This window comes from Marmota marmota, unplaced genomic scaffold (assembly GCF_001458135.2).
Source record: "Marmota marmota marmota unplaced genomic scaffold, marMar, whole genome shotgun sequence".
Classification (NCBI taxonomy): Eukaryota; Metazoa; Chordata; class Mammalia; order Rodentia; family Sciuridae; genus Marmota; species Marmota marmota.
The window spans coordinates 1,754,656-1,778,329 of NW_025999896.1; the positions used below are offsets into that span (position 1 = coordinate 1,754,656).

General features: G+C 38.2%; 1 protein-coding gene across 8 annotated transcripts in view; it reads right to left on the reverse strand.

Annotated features, from left to right (window-relative positions):
- Positions 1 to 23,674, reverse strand: part of Myh10 (myosin heavy chain 10) — a 135,402-nt gene that overhangs the window by 81,388 nt on the left and 30,340 nt on the right. For 4 of the 8 annotated variants that reach the window (XM_048798052.1, XM_048798053.1, XM_048798054.1 and 1 more), the window contains 3 exons: positions 15,898 to 15,925; positions 5,534 to 5,636; positions 4,845 to 4,874 (listed from right to left, as the gene is read on the reverse strand). In XM_048798052.1, the coding sequence (XP_048654009.1) occupies positions 4,845 to 4,874; positions 5,534 to 5,636; positions 15,898 to 15,925 (161 nt within the window). The remainder of the gene's footprint in view (positions 1 to 4,844; positions 4,875 to 5,533; positions 5,637 to 15,897; positions 15,926 to 23,674) is intronic. The other 4 variants (XM_048798051.1, XM_048798047.1, XM_048798055.1 and 1 more) reach the window with 2 other exon arrangements.

Genomic DNA, 23,674 nt, shown 5'->3' on the forward strand with positions numbered 1-23,674 from the left:
GCCCTGGGTTCAATTCCTAGTACCACATGCGAGCCTGCTGGTACACACACACACACACACACACACAAACACATTAAAGAAAGAAAGAAAGAAAAGAAAAAACTAAGATTTGGGCTAAGGTCCTCATAGTCACCATCGTCACTATAGACACAGGTACTCCTGTGTCCCTACTGTTGTCTCTACTGCACTAATGTCACATAATTACTTCCTTAATGGATCTGTGACATCAATGAGGTCAAATAAAGACCTTAAAAACTCATAAATGAATCTCAAAAAGCTCAACTCAAAAGTAGTATCACAAGGGCTGGGGATGTGGCTCAAGCGGTAGCGCGCTCGCCTGGCATGCGTGCGACCCGGGTTCGATCCTCAGCACCACGTACAAACAAAGATGTTGTGTCCGCCGAAAACTAAAAAATAAATATTAAAAAAAAAAAAGAATTTGGATTTGCATATCTATTAAAAAAAAGTAGTATCAAAAAACATAAAAATGGCCTTAAAATTAGGAATTACCATGGTCATTCCTGTATTAAACAATTTAATGATGAGACAAATGGTACTACCATCTCTCAACCAAAAAACCATCCAGGAATAGTGACTAATAATGTTTCACTAGAGTCAAAGGGGCAATGTCCCCTGTTTCTATTCTATATGACAATGAGGAATTTATTTGGGAATGTAGAGGGGAAGAAAGCAGCATTAACTTTTGAGGTTAATTTTTAAATTTTAAGTATCCAGAGTCAGATAGTGTTTTGAAGGTCCATCAATCATGGTAAAAATTATATTCTTGTATTTATAAAGTGTATAAAATACACTTGCTGTATGAAATGGAATGAGTTTGAAATGATTAAGAAAAATACACATTCTTCAAAAAAATTTTAAAAAGTAATTAAAAAAAAGAAATATATACATCCTTCAAAACTCTAACTCAGCCAGCAAGAGGCCGGGACTGGGATTATGCAGCACTTTGCAGGTCTGGCAAGGCCAAGTGCAGGTGTCCAACTGACTACCAAAAGAGGGATAAAGCAGGATGTTACAAGCAAGCACAGGTTGAAAACCAGATTTTAATTGCAACTGGCAGCGCATGTCCTTCCTTTCTTTTTTTTTTTTTATATTAGGGATTGAAACTCAGGGGTACTTCATCACTGAACTGCATCCCCAATCCTCTTTATTTTGCAACAGGGTCTTGTTAAATTGCAGAGGCTGGCCTAGAACTGCCATCCTCCTGTCTCAGTCTCCTGTGTGGTTGGGATTACAGGTGTGTGCTACCATGCCTGGCAGTACAGGTAGTTTCTGTACTTGCCACTGCTATTTATCACTTTTTGTCTTGATTCAAGGCAATTTAGTGGCCCCAAACTAAGGAAAGATACAAAATCATTCTGAAGCTAACTTGGGAGGCAGGGAGGCAGGCGGGCTGGCTTGAAGGACTCATTCTGAGGGGGATAGTTCAGTTTTGAAAGACTCATTTTCAAATCTGCTATGAAATTGCCCTGGGTTGAGGCTTTGGAGGTGCAACAAACTCTACCAGATTATCACGAATAAAGGTGGCAGTGTCCCTGCTTGCACTCAGCTGGTGGGCACTAAGGGCATACAGCCAAGGAAGATTTCAATTTTGTTATAAAAAGTAAACCACAAGTTCATAGTTGAATGTTTGCTTAAAGTTTACTTCTTAAGTATTGTGACTTTAACCCTGAAAATTGATTTCTCTTTTATTTGTTCAGATTTTTGAAATTAAGATGAAGTTTTATAGATAAGCATCAGAGAATGAGTGCACAACCAGGATGGTTTAAAAAAACAATGCCTTGTGTTGATAAGGATATGAGAAACGGCAGCTCTCATATGTTGCTAGCGTACATGCAAAATCCAACAGTCTTTTAATAAATAGCTCAGCAGTTCCTAAAAATGTCAAAATCAGCATGAGATCCAGCAATTCCACTAGGAAGATACATGAGAGAAAATGAAAACATATGTCCACACAAAAGTGTGGACCTAAACATTCACAGCATTAACCATAATGGTCCAAAAGAGCAAAACAATGTCCATCAACTGGTAAATGCATAAATAAAATGACATATTGACTACAATGGAATATTATTAGGCCTTAAAATGAAGGTAGCACTTACACATGCTATAATGTGGATGAACCTTGAATTATGTTAAGTGAAAAATCAATTGGAAAAGATCTCCTATGTGCTTGGGATGCACCTCAGTGGAAGAGTGCTTGCCTAGCATGTATGAAGCCCTGGGTTCAGTCCCTTAGCAACACACACACACACAACACCCATGATAAAAAAAAAAAAAAGAGGACCATCTATTGTATGATCTACTTATATGAAATATCCAGAATGTGCAAATTCATAAAGACAGAAAATAGATTAGGGGTTGCCAAGGGCTGGGGGAAATGGGAAGTGAACTCATTACAGGGTTTCTTTTGGGATAATGAAAACATTCTAAGATTAATTGTGATGATAACTGAATTGCATACTAAAAACATTAAAATGTATGCTTTATGGGTGAAGTGTATGATGTGTGAATTATATTTCAATAAAACTGTTTTGAAAATGAATAAGCAAGTAAGTAAGTAAATAAATAAATAAATAAATAAATGCCTGACAAAACAGGGAACCCAGAAATCCCTTCCCCTTTGTTTTAACAATTCATACTACTGTGTAGTGATAAAATGCTAGAAATGTATACAAATGGCTGTTTTGTATATAAAGTTCCACAAACCTGTGGAATAAAACCAACCAGAAGAAACAGAACCCTTGCAATGTACAGTTGGCCTTCTGTGGGGTTTTATACCCATAGGTTCAACCAAATGCAGATTGAAAACTTTCAGGAAAAACAACGTATCCTTATTGAATATGTACAGACTTTTTTCCTCATTATTCCCGAAACTATACAGTGTAACAACTATTGAAATAGCATTTACATTGCATTAGATATTATATGTAATCTAGAAGTGATTTAAAGCATAGGGGAGGTTGTGCACAGGTTCTATGCAAACGCTACATTATTTTATTTTTATTTGTTTTTAAATCATTTGTTCACTTTTTTATTGGCTTGCACTACATTATTTTATATAAGGGACTTGAGCATCTAAGAATTTTGGTAACTGATGGGGTAGGATGGGGGCCCTGGAACCAAGGCCCCTCAAATAACAGGGATAACTGTACAGACTTTCCACATTACTTTAAGGCAGTAGTTCTCAAAATGGGGTGAGCAAGTCATGAGCAGGGACAACTAGCAGGGAGAAATAATTTCCTGACAGGACATTCTCCCCTATGGGAATGACTGTCCCATATTCCTTAGGTGGATTGGAGAAGAAAAATGAATTGAGAACCAGTATTCTTCCAGCTGTATTTCTAAAAACATCACCACAGCTACTACTTGATTAGACTACTATCAAAATAAACTCTGGAAAGGCAGCCTCAGGTATTCTGTGCACAGCGACGCATGCAGCACAACATGCATATCAGCTATGGCAGCGAAGCCAGGCCCAAAGCAGCGGTTGCCTTCTTGGGGAGAATTTGCTTCCCAAGGGCTGACTGAGCCCACAGTAAAATCAAGGGGGAGGCATGCTACTCACATACACAGGGATCCACTGTCGTTTAAAATGACATCGAAACAAAATGTCAACAATAATGGCTCCTGTGCTCCATAGATGATTCAGAAAACCTAAATCTGTATGTCACTTATTTAATCTGCACTCTTAAGTACAGATTAAGAGGCCATACAGCATGTACCTCTGAAGCGCAATGAAAAGCTGGTTTCTGGTCTGGATTTTCCCTCTTTAACTGGCAAAGAATATCCCATAGGATAATGATTATTTCACTAACCCTTCCAATTTATATTCCTGGCCCGAAATGCAGTTAAAGGAGCAAGAGAACATCACAGGCCTTCATAGGTCTAGTACAGCTTCAGTGTCTGATGATTTCTTAAAAATTTTAAGAAAGATATCTGAAAACCTCAGTATCTCTGATGGTTCCTTAAAGTATGTATGAGCATTCCTTTATATCAATAAATCATTTCTACAACTCAACATTATTGCTTCTCACTTTATATTAGCTTCATAACTTGTGGAAGACAGAAAACCAAAACCATTTCCATGTTAGGGAAAAGATTACATCCAAGGCCAGACGTCCCACTCTATCTAAGGATCTGGCTTGGTTCTGCCTTCCCCTCCTCCCAGGAAACAGGAAATGGAGGTCCTGCTTCAGTTCACAGTTTGGTCAATGTCAGAATTTAGCCAATGTCAGAATGTGGAGCTAAAGGGCAGGCAAGGCATCTGATAATTAGGAAGAATTACACTCCTCCACTAATTGCCCAGCACAAAGAAAAGTCTAACTTATTTTGTGTATCAATTACAATGAGGTTTTTAGGTTAAAACATATATAGGCAGAAACTATTCAATGCCACAAAACTTTAACAGATTAGAAATTTATTAACCCTAAAGGTACAACTTTTAAAGTTGGACCCCGATTTCAAAATTTAATGTGTGGCACAAAGCTAAGTTCCCATGAGTTTCAGAAGTATTAGATAATACCAGCTAGTATTTGCTAGATGAAACCATAAATTTATAGGCTTCATAAACATGCAGTTCAATGTCATGATAAAAGGGCAAATAAATATTAAAATTAATCTGGAAAACAAATGTAAAGCAAAATGGCATGCATCTTCTCAGGAAAGAAGAAGGCTCTAAGCAATAAGTTTTTCAAAATTAGGTGTTTTTTTAAAAAAATAATAGATTCAGAACTAAGGATGGGATTTGTTTCTAGAAGAGACTCAATCTAAAGACAAATTAGCGCAAACACTTTAGACTAAGAAGCACAAAGAAAAGCACTTGCCTGGTGTTTCACTGGTTTAGGCGAGTCCTGCTGTTCATTACAAACAGATAAGCAAATGTTAGCGAGTCTGGATCTTTCCCTAGCAGGAGCCACATCCAAAGCACCAAGCTAGTGTGCAAGCTTAGGACTATGAAGGCCAAAGACTATGAAGGCCACTTTGGCTGGCATTCTCTCAGGCTGTATCAAGTACCATTCCTGCATCTCTAAAAATATTAAGGATAACTAGCATTTATATTCTACATTTCTATCTTTTCTAGCATTGATTCTTCCCATGTATCTCCCCTCCCCTCACATAACCTTTGGCAGCAGCACAAGGCTACTCTGCAAGTTCACAGACTGCTAAAAACATTTGAGGACTTTATTTTTATTTTTGGATGAAAAATAAGAAATCTTCATAAGCACTGCTCATCAATTTTTAATCACTCTCACCAAATCTTTGCAAGAAATTAGGCTTCAAGCCATAGCCATAATTCATTTGCCCTATAAGAAAACCCATTTCATGGGACAATTTCCTTGAATGCTGCCTGGCTCCTCTTGAGTTGGGGAAAATAAAGGCTGCTGGATAGAGGGCGACCAGGGAGCTGTCAATCAAAGCAGTGCAAAGAGTACATGTGTTTCCTTGGTTCACTTCTAAAATTTTAAAAGAAAAAAGCTAAGGTTTACAAAACAACAACATAGCCAAAACTTACAGGAATATTATGGTCCTTTCTTCCCTTATGTGAAGAAGCAACGTGAGCAAGGTACTGAATGACTTTCTTAGTATTCTCTGTCTTTCCGGCACCTGATTCACCCCTGAAAGAAATATTAACATCAGCTGTTTTAAAGAAAGCTTGACCATGCATTCCAAAATTACAATTGCTACCACTGAACCGAATCAGAACAAGAACTAGTAAAAAAGAAAAGAAAAAGCAGGAAACAAATAAACAAACAAAACTTCACTGGCAGTAGTTAGGAAATTATTTTTTTAAAAAAGATTAAATAAACCCAAATAAATAATCAAATAAACCCAAATAAAGATTCCTTAGTAGGTGGCAGTAAGACATCACAGGAAAATGTCCACTACTCTTTTTTTTTTGGTTGCTAGGGGTAGAAGCTTCCACCAGAGAAATTAAATTTAAATTTATTAGTGTTTGTAAACAAACAAACAAACAAACAAACAAACAAAACAACTTCCACACCAGAAATATCTAGCACTGCAAACCGAAATCCTAAAACAATTCAATTATGAGGATTTAATTTAAAGGAGCTGACAGGAACTTTGGAATGCCCACTGGTTACTGACATTGACCTTCAAAGCCACTAAAATCCTTCTTGATTCATCCTTTGAACTAGATAAGGACAATTCTCTCTTCTGCACCAACATGACCTCCTTAAGACCTTCCTACTGGCTGCTGGCCTTGCACACCAGGTTCTCTGACCCCAAGGACTGTGGCCTCACAAGTTAATAATTGCATTTGCTTCTCTTAACTTCTTTTTGTTTTCACATAACCTTATAAAGTGTTAGCACAAAGGCTATATGTAATTGGTTGTCAAAATGAGGAAAAAAATGAATTTTGTGGTGAATGGGGACAAATGCCATCACTTTATGAGATTCATATTTACAAATAAATAAAGCTGGTGACATTTCAAAAGTTTTTTGTTTTTTAAATTTCTACACAGAACTAAGCTTGAAAATTCAGAAGGTGCTGTGGGCACCGAGGGACACCTGAATTATGACTTCTCTGCTCCAACACTTAAGGTTTCCTCAAGACACAATCAAAGCAAACCTATAGTCATAATCAATGAAAGTCTCAATTTGGATTATAATACAAATTTTAATACCTAGATTAATTTTTTTAAAAAAATCTAGAAACTCAAAAATGTTATATTGCCAATAAATAATCTAAGCATTTCCTCAACTGCTTGAAAATCTACTGTTTCTAACAAATCCTGGCACCATTCTTGAAACTGTACTTGGAATTGCATTATTTGAACTAGACACAACTTGGCTAGGGTGTAGCTCAGTGGTAAAGTGCTGCTCTGGCATGCAGGGGGCCCTGGGCTTGATCCCCAGAACCACAAAACAAACAAACTGCAACTGTCCATGACTTAAAATTTTCAGAGGACTTACTGGTTGTAACATCTTCCTGACTCTCTGCACTTAGATAACCTCAATCTCTACCAAAGTGAGGACTGGGCAAAGCGATCCTATTGACCAGTTTTACAACCATGAGTAAGGAAACAATCTTCTCTGGGCCTCAGTATTCAATCTGTAAAATGTAGACAGATTTGATCCTTACTAATTCCTAGACTGATGATACTAGGCATAGCCTACTCACTGGTTTATAAGGATAGTTCATATATTTACTGAACACCTCTACTGTTTTATTACAAATAGTCCCCTTCTTTGTTTCTCCACCCAGAAGTTTTCGGAATCTTAGGTACTCCAATCTACAAGGTTTTAAAGTTTCTGCCAACCACTGATATTTAAAAAGGCCTGCTTTGAAATTATTTCTTCTAAACTCTCATTTTTATATCATCTGTATTATTAAATCCATCTGTATTTTCTTCTAAAACTTTGATGGTTTCATTTTTATAATTAAATCTTTCAGCAATCTGAAAAAAATATGGTTTGAGGTAATAATTTAATCTAATTTTTCCTCAAATAATTTGCCCATATCCTAATACACACGGTTGATGAAGACATTCATTCTCCAGTGATGACATGCTTATCTTCATCTTGTATACTTATTTCTTATACATAATGGCCCATACAAGGCTGGTACTATAATGCAGGAGTTAGGAAATTTGATTGGCCAGAGCACTGTTCCTCTTTGAAAGAAGTAGTTTCTGAGGTTTATTTTCTAGAGAAACCTCAAATAACTTTGTTCTGCTATCCCTGACCCATCTCTCTGCCCTACAAATAGAAAACAATAGGTGTAATTTCAATTTAAATGGCATCAATACACATACTTTTTTTTTTTTTTTTTTAGGGAAAACAATGTCTTCTCCCTGTCTTTCAGGTTAAATTTTTTTTTTAATCTTCCTTAGTTCAAAAAAAGCAAGGCCCTTGTTTGCCTTATTGATCTTTGATATCACAGTATCTAGCTTAGCAGGTGCTTGATGTATACTGCTGACTGAATGAATATGGGTCCTATGCATTTATTCCTAGTGTCTTTTTCACATTTTTTTTGTTCCTGTCATTAATGTCAATATATATGCTACCTGGTTACCACTGGTCTGTAGATAAGGTAATGATTTTTCACTCATTCATTTAATAGCTCTTCCATTGAGCCATTTGACAAATATTTACAAATCAACTTCTGTGTGCCAGGCATTCTTCTAAGTTCTAGGGATAGAGCCGTGAAGGAAGTCCACGTCCTTGTGGAGCTTAAGTTTAGATGAGACATAAAATAAACAAGCAAAACAAATGAGATAATTATAGGATGTGAGCAATGTTAGGAAGGAAATAAGACACTGAAAAGAAGGAAGTTAGAGAAGAAGGCACAGCTGCCTTCAGAAGCCATGGTGAGGGAGACCCCTCCTGCGGGAGCAAGAGCTAGCAGGTAAACCGCTGGGGAAGGAGCTTGGTGCACTCCAGAACCTGCTGGCCAGCTGCCAGGATTTCATATAACAATCAAGGCAGAGAGTGGCAGGGGACACTGATCAAGCAGGGAGCAGATGGATGCCAGAGGCCCAGATGGATTTTATTCAAGTGTAACTTCTTAATAGCAATGAGAGGGGTTTTCTGTGTTCCGATGTTAACTTTATTCAAAATACTTAGCATTTGGTGCTAATCTTGATATTGGCGGTTGGTTTCAAACAGGTCCTTTTTTATTATGTAAAGAAATGAGCCTCTCATTTAGCCTGATGATGACTTGTCTCAAAACCAGTTATGATGGTTGCTTTTCAGTTTAGTTTGTCTCTGTGGTTTCCCAGCTCACCCTGCTCATTCACTGGACAGGGTCCTCAAAGCATTTTTTCCTGGCATGTCACCCTTATGCAGCTGTGCTTCACCAACTGCTCATGAACTTGGCTACATTTTTCCATATTTCAGATCTAAGATAACTTTGCTATAGAGAATACTGCTTCAACGATAGATGTGTATTCCCAAACTCCACTCCTAAGCCCCTCCAAGAGGGCAGATTACAACTCTTAAATTCTCCATCATAATTTGGGAATGACAGCTCCTAACACAAAGGAGAAAAAATACAGTCTAACCAAAATATATAATTAGCATTCAAAAAACAGTAGCCATTATTGTCTGCTTCAATGTTCTTGTACTATATGCACATGAAAATTTGAATTACCACATTTTTAAGTTACTCATTTTCTACAGTTTTGGTATAGTGGTTGAAAATGTGGCCTATGGAGTAAAACTGACTTACTTAGACACAAATCCTTCTCCTGCTCTGTAATAGTTTGGATCTTGATTATTTCCTAAAGGCCTGTGTATTGAGAGCTTGGTCACCAGCCCATGGTGCTATTGGGAGGTAGGAGAATCTTTAGTAAATGGAATCTAGTGGAAGGAAGTTAGGTCATTTGACGTGTACCCTTAAAGGAGATATCAGGACCCTGGCCTCTTCCTGGTGCCAAGAGACGAGCAGCTTTGCTCCATCATGTGTTCCCAGCATTAACATTCTGTATAGCCAACAAGCCCCAAAGCAATAGAGACCAGTGACCCTGGGCTAAAGTCTCTGAAACCATAGTCAAAATAAACCTTTCCTCCTTATAAGTTGACTCACTTTAGGCATTTGTTATAGCAATGAAAAGCTAACTAGCACAAACTCCCTAGCTATAGGGCTTTGGGCAAGTTACTTTGCTTTTTTGAGATTTGGTTTATAAATTAAAATAATCACTTCATGGAATAGATAATGCATGTAAGAGCCTAGCAGCGTGCCTGGCCAAAAGGCTCTCAAGAAATGTCAGTGCTATGAATAGCTATGCTGATGATCGCTGATGATCAATGATGACGATGATGGTAAAGACTTAAACAGAAGTTTACCCCCCAAAAGACCTCTGGTTTTAATATGAAGGAGATGGCAGAAAACGTAATTCTTTTTGGGGGGTGGTACTAGAGATTGAATCCAGAGGTGCTTAACCACTGAGCCACATCCCCAACCCTTTTTTAATATTTTTTTTTAAATTTAGAGACAGGGTCTCGTTGGGTTGCTTAAGGCCTTGCTAAGATGTGGAGGCTGGCTTTGAGCTTGTTGTCCTCCTATCTCAGCCTCCCTAGTCGCTGGGATTAGAGGCATGTGCCACTGCACCTGGCAGAAAATATAATTTGTGCAAAAAAAAAAAAAAAAAAGAAATGGAATATCTGTCCCAGATGGAAGCAGAGGAAATAAACACAGTTTGAACAAAAGCAAAGGGGTAAGAGAACCAAAAAGAAAACTCAGCAGACTTCTCTTGAAGAAAACTGGAAGAACCCTCAGGAAAGAGAGCAATAGGCCAAGCTTAATAGGAAGGAGGGCAAAGGAAATCTGGGCTCATTTCTATCAACAAACTAAGATGTACAATGCAGCAGTTTCAGCCTTGCAGTGGCTGGTAGTTCCACCGCGGGTCTATGCAGGACCAGTTAGGGGAGAGATATGGGTCCAATACCCTGCTCTTTTAGCTCTTAATGGCCTTCACAGAGGCCAAGTTAACCTAAAAACAAAACAGGAAGCCTTCTGGTTGGGGGTGCCCTGTGTCTGTTGAAGCACATTAAGGTAGAAAAGATCAGGAGTTTCAACCTGAAGGCATTTGTGTTTTCTAGAGCTTTCACTAGCTTCTCAAAGTGATGTGCAATTCAAAACAAAAACATAAGGAACAACAATGTACAGAAGCAGGGAAGCAGATGATTAATACAGGGTCAATTCTGGGATCTTTATTTCTTCTGTACCCTGATTTTCCCAGTAAGAAATCCTGCCCTTGCTTTTATTCTCTCTGGATATTTGTAATGTCAAATTCATTCTCGATTTACAGTACCCTTTGCCTGTAGTTTTTGCTTTAGATAACCTCGATTTGAAAGACACCACATATATATTACCTTCTCTATATATTAAATATATGTATATATATATTATAGGTATACAACACTAATAGATATTTCCTATCGTTCCAAAACTCAGTTCCTTTACAAAGCAGCTTACTAGGAAGGACAGAAATTTTGTAATCAAGATAGGCTTCATTGTGGCTCAGTGATAAAGCGCTTGCCTAGCATGTGTGAGATACTGGATTGGATTCTCAGCATCGCATTAATAAATTCATACAAATGGATAAAATAAAAGTCTTTTAACATCTAAAAAAATTTTTAAAAAATGAAAAGGAAGATGGGGACAAATCTTATGAAAATCAAATGGAGATCAGTAGAGGAAAGGAGCCTAGGGGTGGGAGGTGAGGAGGGAGGGGAAAAGTGCTGGGGAGTGAAATTGGCCAAATTATATTGTGCGCATGTACGAATATATAACAACACATCCCATCGGCATGTATAACTATGATGCATCAATGAAAAAAGTGAGGGGAAAAAAGATGGGTTTTTAATTATATGTAGACTTTATTTCAAAACTTGAAAATTCTAGGACTTAGTTAATACTAACTGTACATGCTGAAGTATTTGGGGTGAGTGCACAATTTAACTTGAAATACCTTGAATGTTTTCCAATGAAAACATCTAATCAGCAGCCACAGAAAGAAATGCTGCCTAAATTTAAGCTAAAGCATTAAGGGGGGCGGGGGCGGGGGCGGTGTCAGTGCCTTGGATCCCCTTCCAGGGAGTTTCCTGAGTGGGACAAGCCTGACCCTTAGTACCTGAACCATGAACTCAACTGTTCATTAGCACCGAAGAGTCCCACAGACCCCTCCAAATGTCCACTGAAGTGCTGGAATCCACCACCCTCCTCTTTTTGTTAATATGACCAATTTCTTTCAGGCAATTTCCCCCAAAGTTACTTATCACTTGCCGCAGTCTGGCTGGGCACAAATCAGGAGCTACTCAATCAGGAACAAACTTTATTTCCGAACTCCCCCAATGGAACGCCACATACGCGGCCTTCTCCCTGGGACACACCACACACCAACCGGAAATCCCTCCTCCAGGCACTTCCCCAACCTACACGAACTCCCCAGGAATGCCCTGGAGAACTCCAGGCGGACAGCAGGGGTCTAATATACAATTGAATACACAGCTTAACATAACCATCATCATCTCAATGGCTTGCTGGCATCACCTCTCAACCGCTCGTTCTGGCAAAAATGCCATGCATCATTCCGAGCTATGGCTCTCAGCAATCACTGACTATGTTAGGTGTAAAATAAACCTTGTCTCTTCTCTTGTTAATCTGTTGTCAGTTACTTATAGGCCCCAAACCAGGGGTCCTCCCCCAACACAAATCAGATGGAGTGAGAGTAGGCAGAAGGATAAACAGATCAATAGAGAGAATAAAGCAAGTATAGTTAAAAATGGTGGAATCTTGGTAATGCATGTAATGGTATTCCCTGAAAAATTCTTTCGACTTTGCTTTATATCTGAAAATATTCATAATAAAATGATTGGCGAGAGGCTAGGCAACTCAGTGAGACCCTATCTCTAAATAAAATAAAAAAAATGGTATCGTGAATAGCTAATAAAAAATAAATTAATTAAAAAAAAATGGGCTTGGAATGTGACTCAGTGGTCAAGTGCCCCTGAGTTCAATCCCCAGTACCAAAAAAAAAAAAAAAAACCTGAATAGAAAAGAAAATGAACATGATACTTGATGGCAGCTACTTTGTGCCCAAGAAGACATAACCCAGGTGCTAAGACTTACCTCTTAAATATGTCTATTAATTGATGACAAATATCAATCTAAAAATGATATAGAGCATCTAACTGCAAGTGCTCACGTTTGCAATGGTCACTTTTGGTAACAGAAGTAAATCGGTGCTCACTGATCTGTCAAATAGCAGCCATTCCCGAGGTATTTCTTGCTTTCAGACATTCTGTTGGGTGCAGAGCAGGCTGAACTCTGTTGTCTGCTGGGCAGGCTGAACAGATGTTGGCTGCAAGATAGCCCACGCACTCAAACCCCCCTCTATCTGGTCCTTTATCACCTGTTTGCCTCAAGTCTGAACATTCAACCCTGCTTAAGGCTGAACACTTAACCCCCCCTTGGGCCAACAAGGCAGCTTGCAGACCCAGAGGCCCCATTAGATTTGGGCTATAAAAACTCCCTCCTGCCAGGCCCCCTCTCTCTTGCTCTTTCTCTCTTGCTCTTTCTCTCTTGCTCTCTCTCTCTTGCTCTTTATCTTTCTTACGCGCGCTCTCTGTCTCTCTCTTGCTCTTGCTCTCTCCCTGTTCATCTCTTCTCTTTTCTCTCTCTCTCTTTCCTTCTTTCCTTTCTCTTTGTTGCACTGCTGCAATAAAGATCTTTTGGTTGCTCCGAGTGTTGTGGTCACTTTCCTTTCACATTCCTCAAAGTCCCTCTCAAAAATGGTTATCTGAGCTCTCAAGTCACTAAGTCTATAAGAGGTGTGAGTCCTCTACCTTTTGTTGGGCTGCATTTGGTTCAATTCCCACAGCCTCATGGTAGATGGACCACAGCAAAGGCCTCCACTGTCTCCTGCTCACTTTGTAGTGTTTCCCTTGCCAAATCTGGCCTTGGCTGTGTGTCTGGCTTGGGAAAGGGGCAACAGCAAATGGGACACAGCAGAAACCAGCCTTTACACATTGGAGCTTGCCCTCTTGCTGCTCTTAGAACCCAACCCTCCCAAATTACTAACACATATTAATTATCTACCACCCCATTAAAAGCCAGGGCTAGACTCTGGAGATCAAGAGGAAATGAAGAAAAGCCAAGGCACCTGGGCTAAAAGCCAGCCACCCACAGCCACAGGAGTGAGCTCAGGAGCAAGTCTCAGGTGTGCCAGCTGAACCTGGTCCAGATAGCAGGGCCAACGAGCTGAGCCCAACCCAACTGCTGGGGAGCCTGTGAAGCATGCTGATTTTTGTTGTTGAGTTTTGTTTTGCTTTGTTTTTTGCAGCACTGGGGATTGAACCCAGGAGAGTTCTACCACAGTGCTACATACATCCCCAGCCCTTTTAAAAATTTTATTCTGAAACAGGGTCTTGCTAAACTGCCTAAGCTGGCCTCCTATGAGCGATCCTCCTGCCTCAACATCCCCATTAGTTGATCTTGCAGGCATTCTGCACCTGACAGAATCACACAGTTTCGACTGTAAGTTTCAGAATGGTCTATCATTTGGAAAAAGCCTATTCACAAAACTCCTTGAGGCTTAACAATGCCAGAAGAAAATTCATAGAACAAAACAGATGAATTCTCCTCAAACCTCCTGCCCTGCCACTCTTCCCATTCGGGTTAGATAACACACTTTCTACTGCCCAGAAAGGAGAAACCACTAGATAAGAACGTTCTTGGTTCCCAACTGCCACCCCTACTTATCAGCTCTAGGACTCAAGCTTAATGGCTGTCACTGCAGAAGGGCCAACTTGCCAAGCTCTGCCTCTCACAGTCCACTTGGCTCATCGGTTCTCCTTCCTTCCTGTCCCCACGCTGCTGCTCCAACTGTCTACCTCTCACTTGCTTTTCATCTCGACCTCATTAAAAACACCACCAATAATAGTACCAGTCGTCTGTTGAGCTTTCACACTACTCAACCACTACTCTCCATGTTCTCCAACTGTTTGGAAGCAGTAGGTCTGTACTTGGTCTTTTGATTTCCTTTTCCAACCTTTTCACCTCCCCTCCATTCCTCAACTGGATCTGGCTTCTTCCTCTTCCCCATGCACTCAGTCCACTTCCCCACACTCCATTCTCTGCAGCACACGTTTCTGCACCCCTCACTTCATCAGATCACTCCTTTGATGCAATGCCTCCCTCCCTGGATGCTGGGTCACCTCCCCTCTTCCATGTTGGATGGCCTTTGAAGCGCTTCCTTCTCTGCCTGGCTCTTCAATGTTGCTTTTCCTTAGGATTCCATACACTACCTTCTCTCTCAGCATGTTTTTACTTTCTTTCGTTTTCTCTCTCTCTCTTTTTTTTTTTTTTTGGTACTAGGGATTGAACCCAGGGGCACTTAACCACATCCCCAAACCGTTTTTAAATTTTTATCATTTACAGACAAGTTGTTCGCTAAATTGGTCAGGGCCTCACCAAGCTGCTGAGACTGGCTTTGAAACCTGACGTCCTCCTGCCTCAGCCTCCCAAATTGCTGGGATTACAGGCATGCGCCACTGTGCCTGGCTTCTCAGCATATTTTTTCTAAGACAATTGCATTCACCATCCTGGCTTCCACTAGCACCCATGCTGTAGACACCTCAGAGTTGCATTTCTAGCATGGACCATTCTCGTTCCCAAGCCTCACAGCCAGCCATTTGCAGAAGAGCCACAGTGATCAAGTGCAAGATGTCCCAAAGCAAACTCATTATCTTCCACTCCAATCTGTTCTTCCTTCTCTGCTCCCAGTCAGGACAGATCTTAATTTCATCAATAACTGCTTCTCTCTTTGCTCTTTGTTCTCAGGCATGTACATCACCAAGTAAGTCTGTCTTCTAAACCTAACACCAGTTACATTCAATTGCTTCTGTCTGGGTTCACAATCAGTACCTGAAGTCACCACCATCTCTTGCCTAGATAACTGAACAGGCTCCTAAGTGGTCTCTCTGTTTCTTCTTCCTCCAGACTGCAGTCAGAGTGGCCCTTCTAATGTACAAATCTAAGCATGTCCTGTTGTGGACATTGTTTTATTCAGCTGTGCATCTCTAGATTTAGCACACAGTACACAAGGCACATGCTCGGTAAATGCTTAATAGAGTAAAACAAATAAATTGTTGAAATGTCTAGCAGTCCTACACTTAAACATACAAAACAAAGATACAAATTTCACAGACCAACACTGTAAAATGTGTGAAAAGCCCAGTTTGACAATCAAACAGTAACACCAAATTTAAGCAATTTATATAATCTTAGTCTTAAAATAACTTACAAAGTTTACATCAAACTCTTGCTCTACTTCCCCCTCCCACATATGAAAAGTGATTTTCCACTTTCTAAAAAAACAAAACAAGTTTGAACATTCAACATTTACTTACGTGCAAAGAATTGACTGGTCCTCACGATCTATAAAACAGAGCAAAACAAAAAGAAAGTGATGATTTGCCTGGTTTTATAATATTTGATATAACAAAGTTAATTAATAGCCTATACAATATTAGCAACTCTCCTCTCAAGCTAAGTTAAATCCTTTCTGTCCCAATTAGTCCTAAATCTAATCGAGTTCACTCATTATCACCTATTATGGTTCCAGATTCTCTGGGGGTCACTAACTGACCCAACTCTTCTACACCTCTTGGCCTAGATGACTTCAGATGCCTGATCAACCTTGATCCTCAAACCCTGCTGCATATCAAATTCAACCAGGTAGTTCTAGAAAAATCTTACTTCCTGGAGCTTCAGCCTGGAGGTAGGGACTGAAAATACCACCCCCACCCCAAGATCCTGAGGGATGGCCAGGTGTGGAAAGCATTGCTTTTCTGGATAGCTTTAAGAATAATCACGACCAGAGAGGAACCATTATTAATCTGATCTTAAAGGAGAAAAAGGTATCAAACACTGAATGAGAAGGTTGAAGGATGAACATTTATATGAGTTTAACCACTAAGTCAAAATGTTACACAGACCAACTATAACAAAGGAACATACAATGGTAAAATCAAACACAGTTTCACAGTAAAAAACATTTCTTGTTTTAAAGTGATTCAATCATTTAAGGATTCAGCTAAATTATTCAAATGAAAAAGTGAAATTCAAATTAACATTTAACTCATGGACAAAATTACCAGCATAGCATATATGATTTCTAATTACTTATAAGAATTATTATCCCTATTTTTCAGAGAAGGGAATACACCTCAGGAAGGTTGGGTAATTCTTTTAAGTCATGCAGCTACAAGGGGCAAGGATGCTGAGACCAGAACCCAGGCCTGTCTGCCTGAGCACCTGTGTCCTTAACATGACTGAACAAGTTTGCCTTTGCTCCAAAAAAGCGTTGTAGTCACAGGGCCTGGCCCCGGTAGCTGTTCTGTCACTACCTATCTGCGCTTACTTTTCCTCTGGTAGATGCCATCGGTACCCAGTAAGGATCTCACTGTTGTTCTGGCATAAATAACTCGTGAAAGAGAAATAGTCCATTCACTATGTCATACTCTTTTACACACTATTACTAAAATAAACCAATCTACTCTTATATTCTATGTTTTAACTGAGTTGAACAAAGAGCCTATTCATGTCCTGACTCTGAAGTTTAATTTAGTTCTTCTATTAAATATATACTTCTTATCTTTAATTACACATAATTTATACATATATATGGGATACAATGTGACATTTCAATATATGTATACAACGTGTACTCATCAGATCAGGGAAACTAGCATATTCATCAACTCAGATGTTACCCTACTGTGCCGGATTAAAAGTCATCCTCCTATCCAACTGTATACCTGTATCCATCAACTATCCCCTCTATCCCTCCCCTCCCCCTAATTTAATTCCTTTTTTTGAGAGGGGAAACTGAAAATTGAACCCAGGAGCACTTTATCACTGAGCTACACTTCCAGTCCTTTATTTTATTTTTTAATTTTGAGACAGAATCACACTAAGCTGCTGAGAGTCTTACAAAGTTCTGAGGCTGGTCTTGAACTTGTAATTTTCCTGCCTCAGGCCCCCGAATAGCTGGGATTACAGGCATTTGCCACTGTGCCTGCTCCCCTAACTCAATTCTTTTCTTTCTTTCTTTCTTTTTTTTTTTTAGTTGTTGATATAATTTCATATTTATTTATTTATATGTAGTGCTGAGACTCGAACCCAGTGCCTCACAGGCAAGTGCTCTACCACTGAGCCACAAAATCCAGCCCCTAATTTAATTCTTAATAGCTCAGAACCACTGTGTTAGTCCTCCTTCTGCTGCCACAGGCAACATTCTCCGTAAAGGGCCAATATTTGCCTCCTTTCTTCATTTACTTTCCAAGAAGTTCCAACTTGCTCTTCCTAGATCCACAACCAGATCAGATACCTCCTATGGGTCCCTGCACCCTCACCTCAGTTTTATTTCCTCTAGGAAACATTCTCAGACACCCTCTCTCAGCTGCCTCATCTTTTAAGAAAAATTTGTAACTAGACAAACAATACTGCAATTGAGATCCCGCAATACTGTCTTGAGATCCAAGACTGTCTTATTTCATTATTCCCAGTATTATCGGCTTTAGCTTTTAAAAAAAAATTATTTATTTTTAATTGTAGTTGGACACAGAACCATTATTTTATTTATTTATTTTTATGTGGTGCTGAGAATCGAACCCAGGGCCTTGCACATGCTAGGCGAGCACTCTACCACTAAGCCACAACTCCAGCCCCCTCACTAGCTTTAATAAAGGTCTCCTGGGAGAAATCCAGTGCTGGGTACCTTGCTGGACACTGGCAAGACGGTGGGAACTGCAATCTGGGGTTCTAGTTCCAGCCCTTCCAGCTCTGTATCTATTAACGAGTATTTATTCCTTGCTGGTCCTTCAAGATAAAACCCATGATTTTTACCAAATTTTTGGCATAAATAACTTTCATAAGAGTCCATGCACTCTGTTGTATTCCTTATATACTATTAGTAAAATAAACCAGTGTATTCATATATTCTATGTTTAAACTGAGCTGTTCAAAGAGCATATTAATATTCTGACCCTGAAGTTTGAACCTTCATGTGACTTTCAGACCCCCACACTCTCCCGGTCCGAGCAATTTCTATACAACTCATTATACCAGGGTTTTGGTGAGTTTTCTGAACTGGTTTGCACATTAAAGAAATCAAAACATAGGGTGTGGCTGAGTGATAGAGCACTAGGTTCCATCCCTAGCATTGCAAAGATAAAAAGAAATAAAAATACACAAAAATTAAACCAAATTAAATACCCCCCTAATTCATTCAGAGCAGCTGTCTTCTTGCATCTGTAATGCCATTTTTTTTTTCAGTACTAGAGATTGAACCAAGGCCTCACGCCTGTTAGACAAATGCCCTATCACTGAGCTACAACCCCAGGCCCATCATCTGAAACTTGAGACACCACAATCTGCCCTTCAAACCTGCTCCACACTTCATTCCCCAGCGCTGCTTGTCACTTCCACTACCACCACCACCACCACCGAAAATTCTCTATTCTAGCCAGACCCATCTAGCTAACTTTGCACATTACTTTCTTTATCAGTTCAATAAGGAGGTGCTCCAAGATTCTCTCCAACATCCTGCTCCTGCTTCAGTGAATCCTTTCCATCCTTCAAGGACCAAATGAAGCACCTCAACAGTTTACAATAGTCTTTTACTCTAAAACCCTACAAATGTAATTGGACACAATCTTAAAGTGATATTTAAGGGGAAAAAGTTTACTTTCAAAAGCGCAGTTAGTCTTCTAAAGACTTGTTTGATAGCTCAGTATTTTCCAAAGCACCTTCCAAAAATCACATGAGGAGGTACTCAAAAAAATCCATGTTGAATTAAGCCATATTTTCAACAGTGATCTCAGCTCCTACCTTAAAAGACCAGGAAAGAGCAAATTAAGCCCAAATATTTATGTTCAGAACAGAAATCAATGCAAAGGAAATCAGAAGAAAGAAAAAAAACAACAACAAAAAATCAATGAAATAAAATGTTGATTCTTTGAGAAGATTGATTTTGATATATTTCCAGATAAACTGATTAGGAAAAAGGAGAAAGACACAAATACCAGTATCTGGAATAAGAAAGGGATTTGTGCAGATCCCACAGATATTAAAAGAATAATAAGGAAATAGCAGAAACCACTTTAGGCCAAAATATTTGACAACTAATATGAAAGAAATAATTTCTTTAAAAGATACAAATTACTGCTAGGAGTCATGCTTGGAGGCAAGAGGATTACAAGTTCCAGGATAGCCTAGATAACTTAGTGAGGCTCTGTCTTAAAATTTTAAAAAATATATAAAGGGCTAGGGATATAATTCAAAAGTAGAGCTCCCCTAGGTTCAATCCCCAGCACAGCAAGGAGGAGGAGATAACAACAACAACAAAAAATGCTAAAGCTTACACAAGAGGAAACTGTAACCTGAATAGACCCATCTCTATCAAAGAAATCAAATCTGTAATTAAAAACCTTCCCACAAAGAAAACATAGCTTCCTGGTAAATTCTATAAAACATTTAAGGAAAAAATTATAATGACTCTGTAAAAAGTCTTCAGAAAACCAAAGAAGAAACATTTCATAACTCAAAGAGATAAGACTTAGCTGATGCTAAAACTGGAAAAAAGACACTACAATAGAAAAAAACAAATAACAGCTCTCATAAACAAAGGCACACAAGTTCTTCCCCTTTCCCATTTTTGTGAGCCCTAATCTAGTAATGATTTTTTTTCTTTTTCATTGTGTATAATGATGCATAATAGTGGAATCTGTTGTATGCTCATGCATGCACACAATATAACAATATAATTTGGTTGATTTCATTACCTCCTTCTCCCTCTCCTCCTCCATCCTCGTGATCCCCCTCTTCTATTCTACTATTGGTTTCCTTTCTATTTTCATGAGATTCCTTGCCCCCCAACACACATCTTCTTTTTCCCCCCGTTTTTCTAACTTCCACATGAGGAAAAAAATATACAACCCTTGACCTTGTGAGTTTGGCTTATTTTGCATAACATAATGTTTTCAAGGTTTGTTTGGCTATTAAGAATCATGCTGCTGGCCGGGGTTGTGGCTCTGTGGTAGAGTGCTTGCTTAGCATGCGTGAGGCCCTGGGTTCAATCCCTGGCACCATATAAAAATTACAAAAATAAAGGTATTTAAAAAAGAAAAAAGAATTGTGCTGCTATGAACATGGGTATGCAGGTACCATTAGAGTACACCGACATTAATTCTTTAGGATAAACACCAAAGAGTGGTATAGCTGGGTCATATGGTGGTGGTTCCTTGCCTGGTTTTTTAAGGAACTTTCATACTGGTTGTATTCTTCTACAATCTAAAGGCACAAAAACTCTTAACAACATGTTAGCAACTGAAATCTAGCAAGTGGTATTTATCCTAGAAACATAAGGCTAGTTTAACATCCCAAAAGTAAACCATTTAATTCACTTTATCCATAAAGGAAGAAAAACCACAGGTTCACTAAGTAGATGTAGATGTTGACAAAACTAATCACCCATTCATTATTAAAAAAAAAAAAAATTAGCAAACAAGGACTACAAGGGAACTTCAGCCCATTGAAGGGTATCTTAAAACAAAACAAAAACCAAAGAACCACAATTAAACATCATCTTTAATGGTGAAAAACTGAATGTTGTACCTCTAAGATCAGGACCAAAGCAAGGGTGTCTATTCGCAGCACTCCTATTTAACATAACCAAACAAGGGAAGACATTAAAGGCACAGACTGGGAAGGAGAATAATAGAATAATAAGGAACAATGAATCTATTTGAAGAAGAATGAGTGTCTAGACAGAAAATTGCAAAGAATCTACAAAAAAATAAAAAATAAAATAAAACTCAACATACATTTTTAAAACCCTACTTCTATATATTAATAGTGAACAACTGGAAGTTTAAATTTCAAAAGTTCCATTTAAAAATAAAAAACATAAAATATTTAATTATACTAAGGAAGGTATATGCTATACTTATTAATCCAACAAAACGTGCAAGACTTGTATGCTAAAAACAATTAGAAAACATGAAAGAAATCAAAGGAGATCTGTATTCATAGAGACACAAACCATATTCATGAATTGGAGGATTCAATATTATTGTCAATTCTGCCCCAATAGATCTATAGATTCATGCAATCCATTCAAAATGTCAGCAAGATTTTTTGAGGGAGAAATTGACAAGCTGATTTCTAAAATTTGTATGTAAGAAAAGACAAAAAGGAACTAGAATAGACAAAACAATTTTTAAAAAGAACAACAATAGAAGACTCATACTATCTAGTTTCAAGATTTACTACAAAGCTATTGTTTTGTCAAGCAGTATAATATTGATAAAAGACATACAGATCAAAGGAACAGAGAGCCCTAGAATAGACTTCTGGTCGTTTTCAAAAAAAGGCAATTCTTTGAAGAAACAAATAATGTTCTCAACAAACACTGATAGAACAATTGGCAAAAAGCTCAACCTCAATTCATACCATCCATGTACATATAAAAATTAACTCAAAATAGATTATGGACTGGAAGAAAAAAACTGAAAATCACTTATGTAATAAATGATATGTATCTGGAAAGAACAAGAGTTATCAAAACTGAACAATAAGAAAATAAACTAGGGCTGGGATTGTGGCTCTATGGCAGAACGCTTGCCTCACACATCTGAGGCACTGGGTTTGATCCTCAGCACCACATAAAAATAAAATAAAGGTATTGTGTCCATCAACAACTAAAAATAAAACATTAAAAAAAAAGAAATGAAACATCCAATTAAAAGAAAAAGTTCAAAAGATATAGATACAAAGATGCCAAATAAGCACATCAAAAGATTAGGGAAATGTAACTTAAAAAAAAACACAATGAGAAACCAGAACTATTCAAACACTACAATTTAACTGACAATACCAAATGCTAACAAGGATTGGAACAACTGGAACTCATCCCTTGCTGGTAGGAATGCAAATTGGCACAGCTACTTTGGAAAAAAGTTTTGTAATTTCTTACAAATTTAAACATAAAACTACCATATGACCCAGTAATCCTATGTCTAGGTACAAACCCAGGTAAAATGAAAACTTTACATTCACGCAATCTAATTAATTGTCAAAACCTGTAAAGAATCAAAATGTCCTTCAGATGTAAATGAATGAATAAACTATAAACACGCAATTCAACATTTTAAAAATGAGTGAACTAGTGGTGAATGATCTCAATTACACTATTCTAATGTGATGCCACACTCAAAAGAATAAATAGTGACATTCAGGAAATGCCAAAACTGTAGTGTTTATTTCTAGCATTTATTAATTTGGGGGCTATAGTAAAGGATAATTAGGAATATCTAAGAAAGCTACTGATTTTTGTACATTTTAAACCACTGCCCTATGAAATCAGTTTTCCCCGGCTCCCTAATCCTTCTATTCTCCATGTTCTTACCATAGCCTAGTTTTCTTCGTATCACTTATCACTACTCAATACTAATCCAGTTTAAAAAAAAAACTGGTGCACTATAGTTATACATAATAATGGGATTCATTATCAATACTGTCTTTGTTTCCCCAAAGAAAAAAGTTTCCTAACAGTGTCAGTAGAAGGACTTTACCTCATTTTAGCTTCACAGGGCAAAGGGTGATCTTTTCTGTTGTCTATATTTCTATATTAAAAGATTCAATCCATAGATTTAAGAAGACTATAATTCATTATAAAATATTCCTTTTCCTGACATAAAATGATGCTTTTTGTTTCTGTTTTTGCTTTTCAGTTTATTTTAGATAGATGCTTTCTTTTTATATGCAAGTGGCTAAGGTATGTGTCCATCCTTAATCTTTTATTATTTTGGTACTTGGAGATGTCTTTCTTATAAATGGTATATGATTGTGTTAGGCTGTCTCTTATTAATAGGGTGTTAAAGTATTTAACGTTTGTTGTTGTCAATACTATATTTGATGTCATGGTTACTGTCTTTCTACAGCATTCCTTGGTGTTTCTTTCTGGGGAAAGCTGTTTTCCTTGCTTTTATTTCTCCTAATATAGAAACTTGTATTCAAGGGAAATTGCATGGAAATGGAAGGAGACCCTCAGGGTTATACAAAAGTACATACAAGAGGAAGTGAGGGGAAAGGGAAAAATAATACAAGGGGGAGAAATGAATG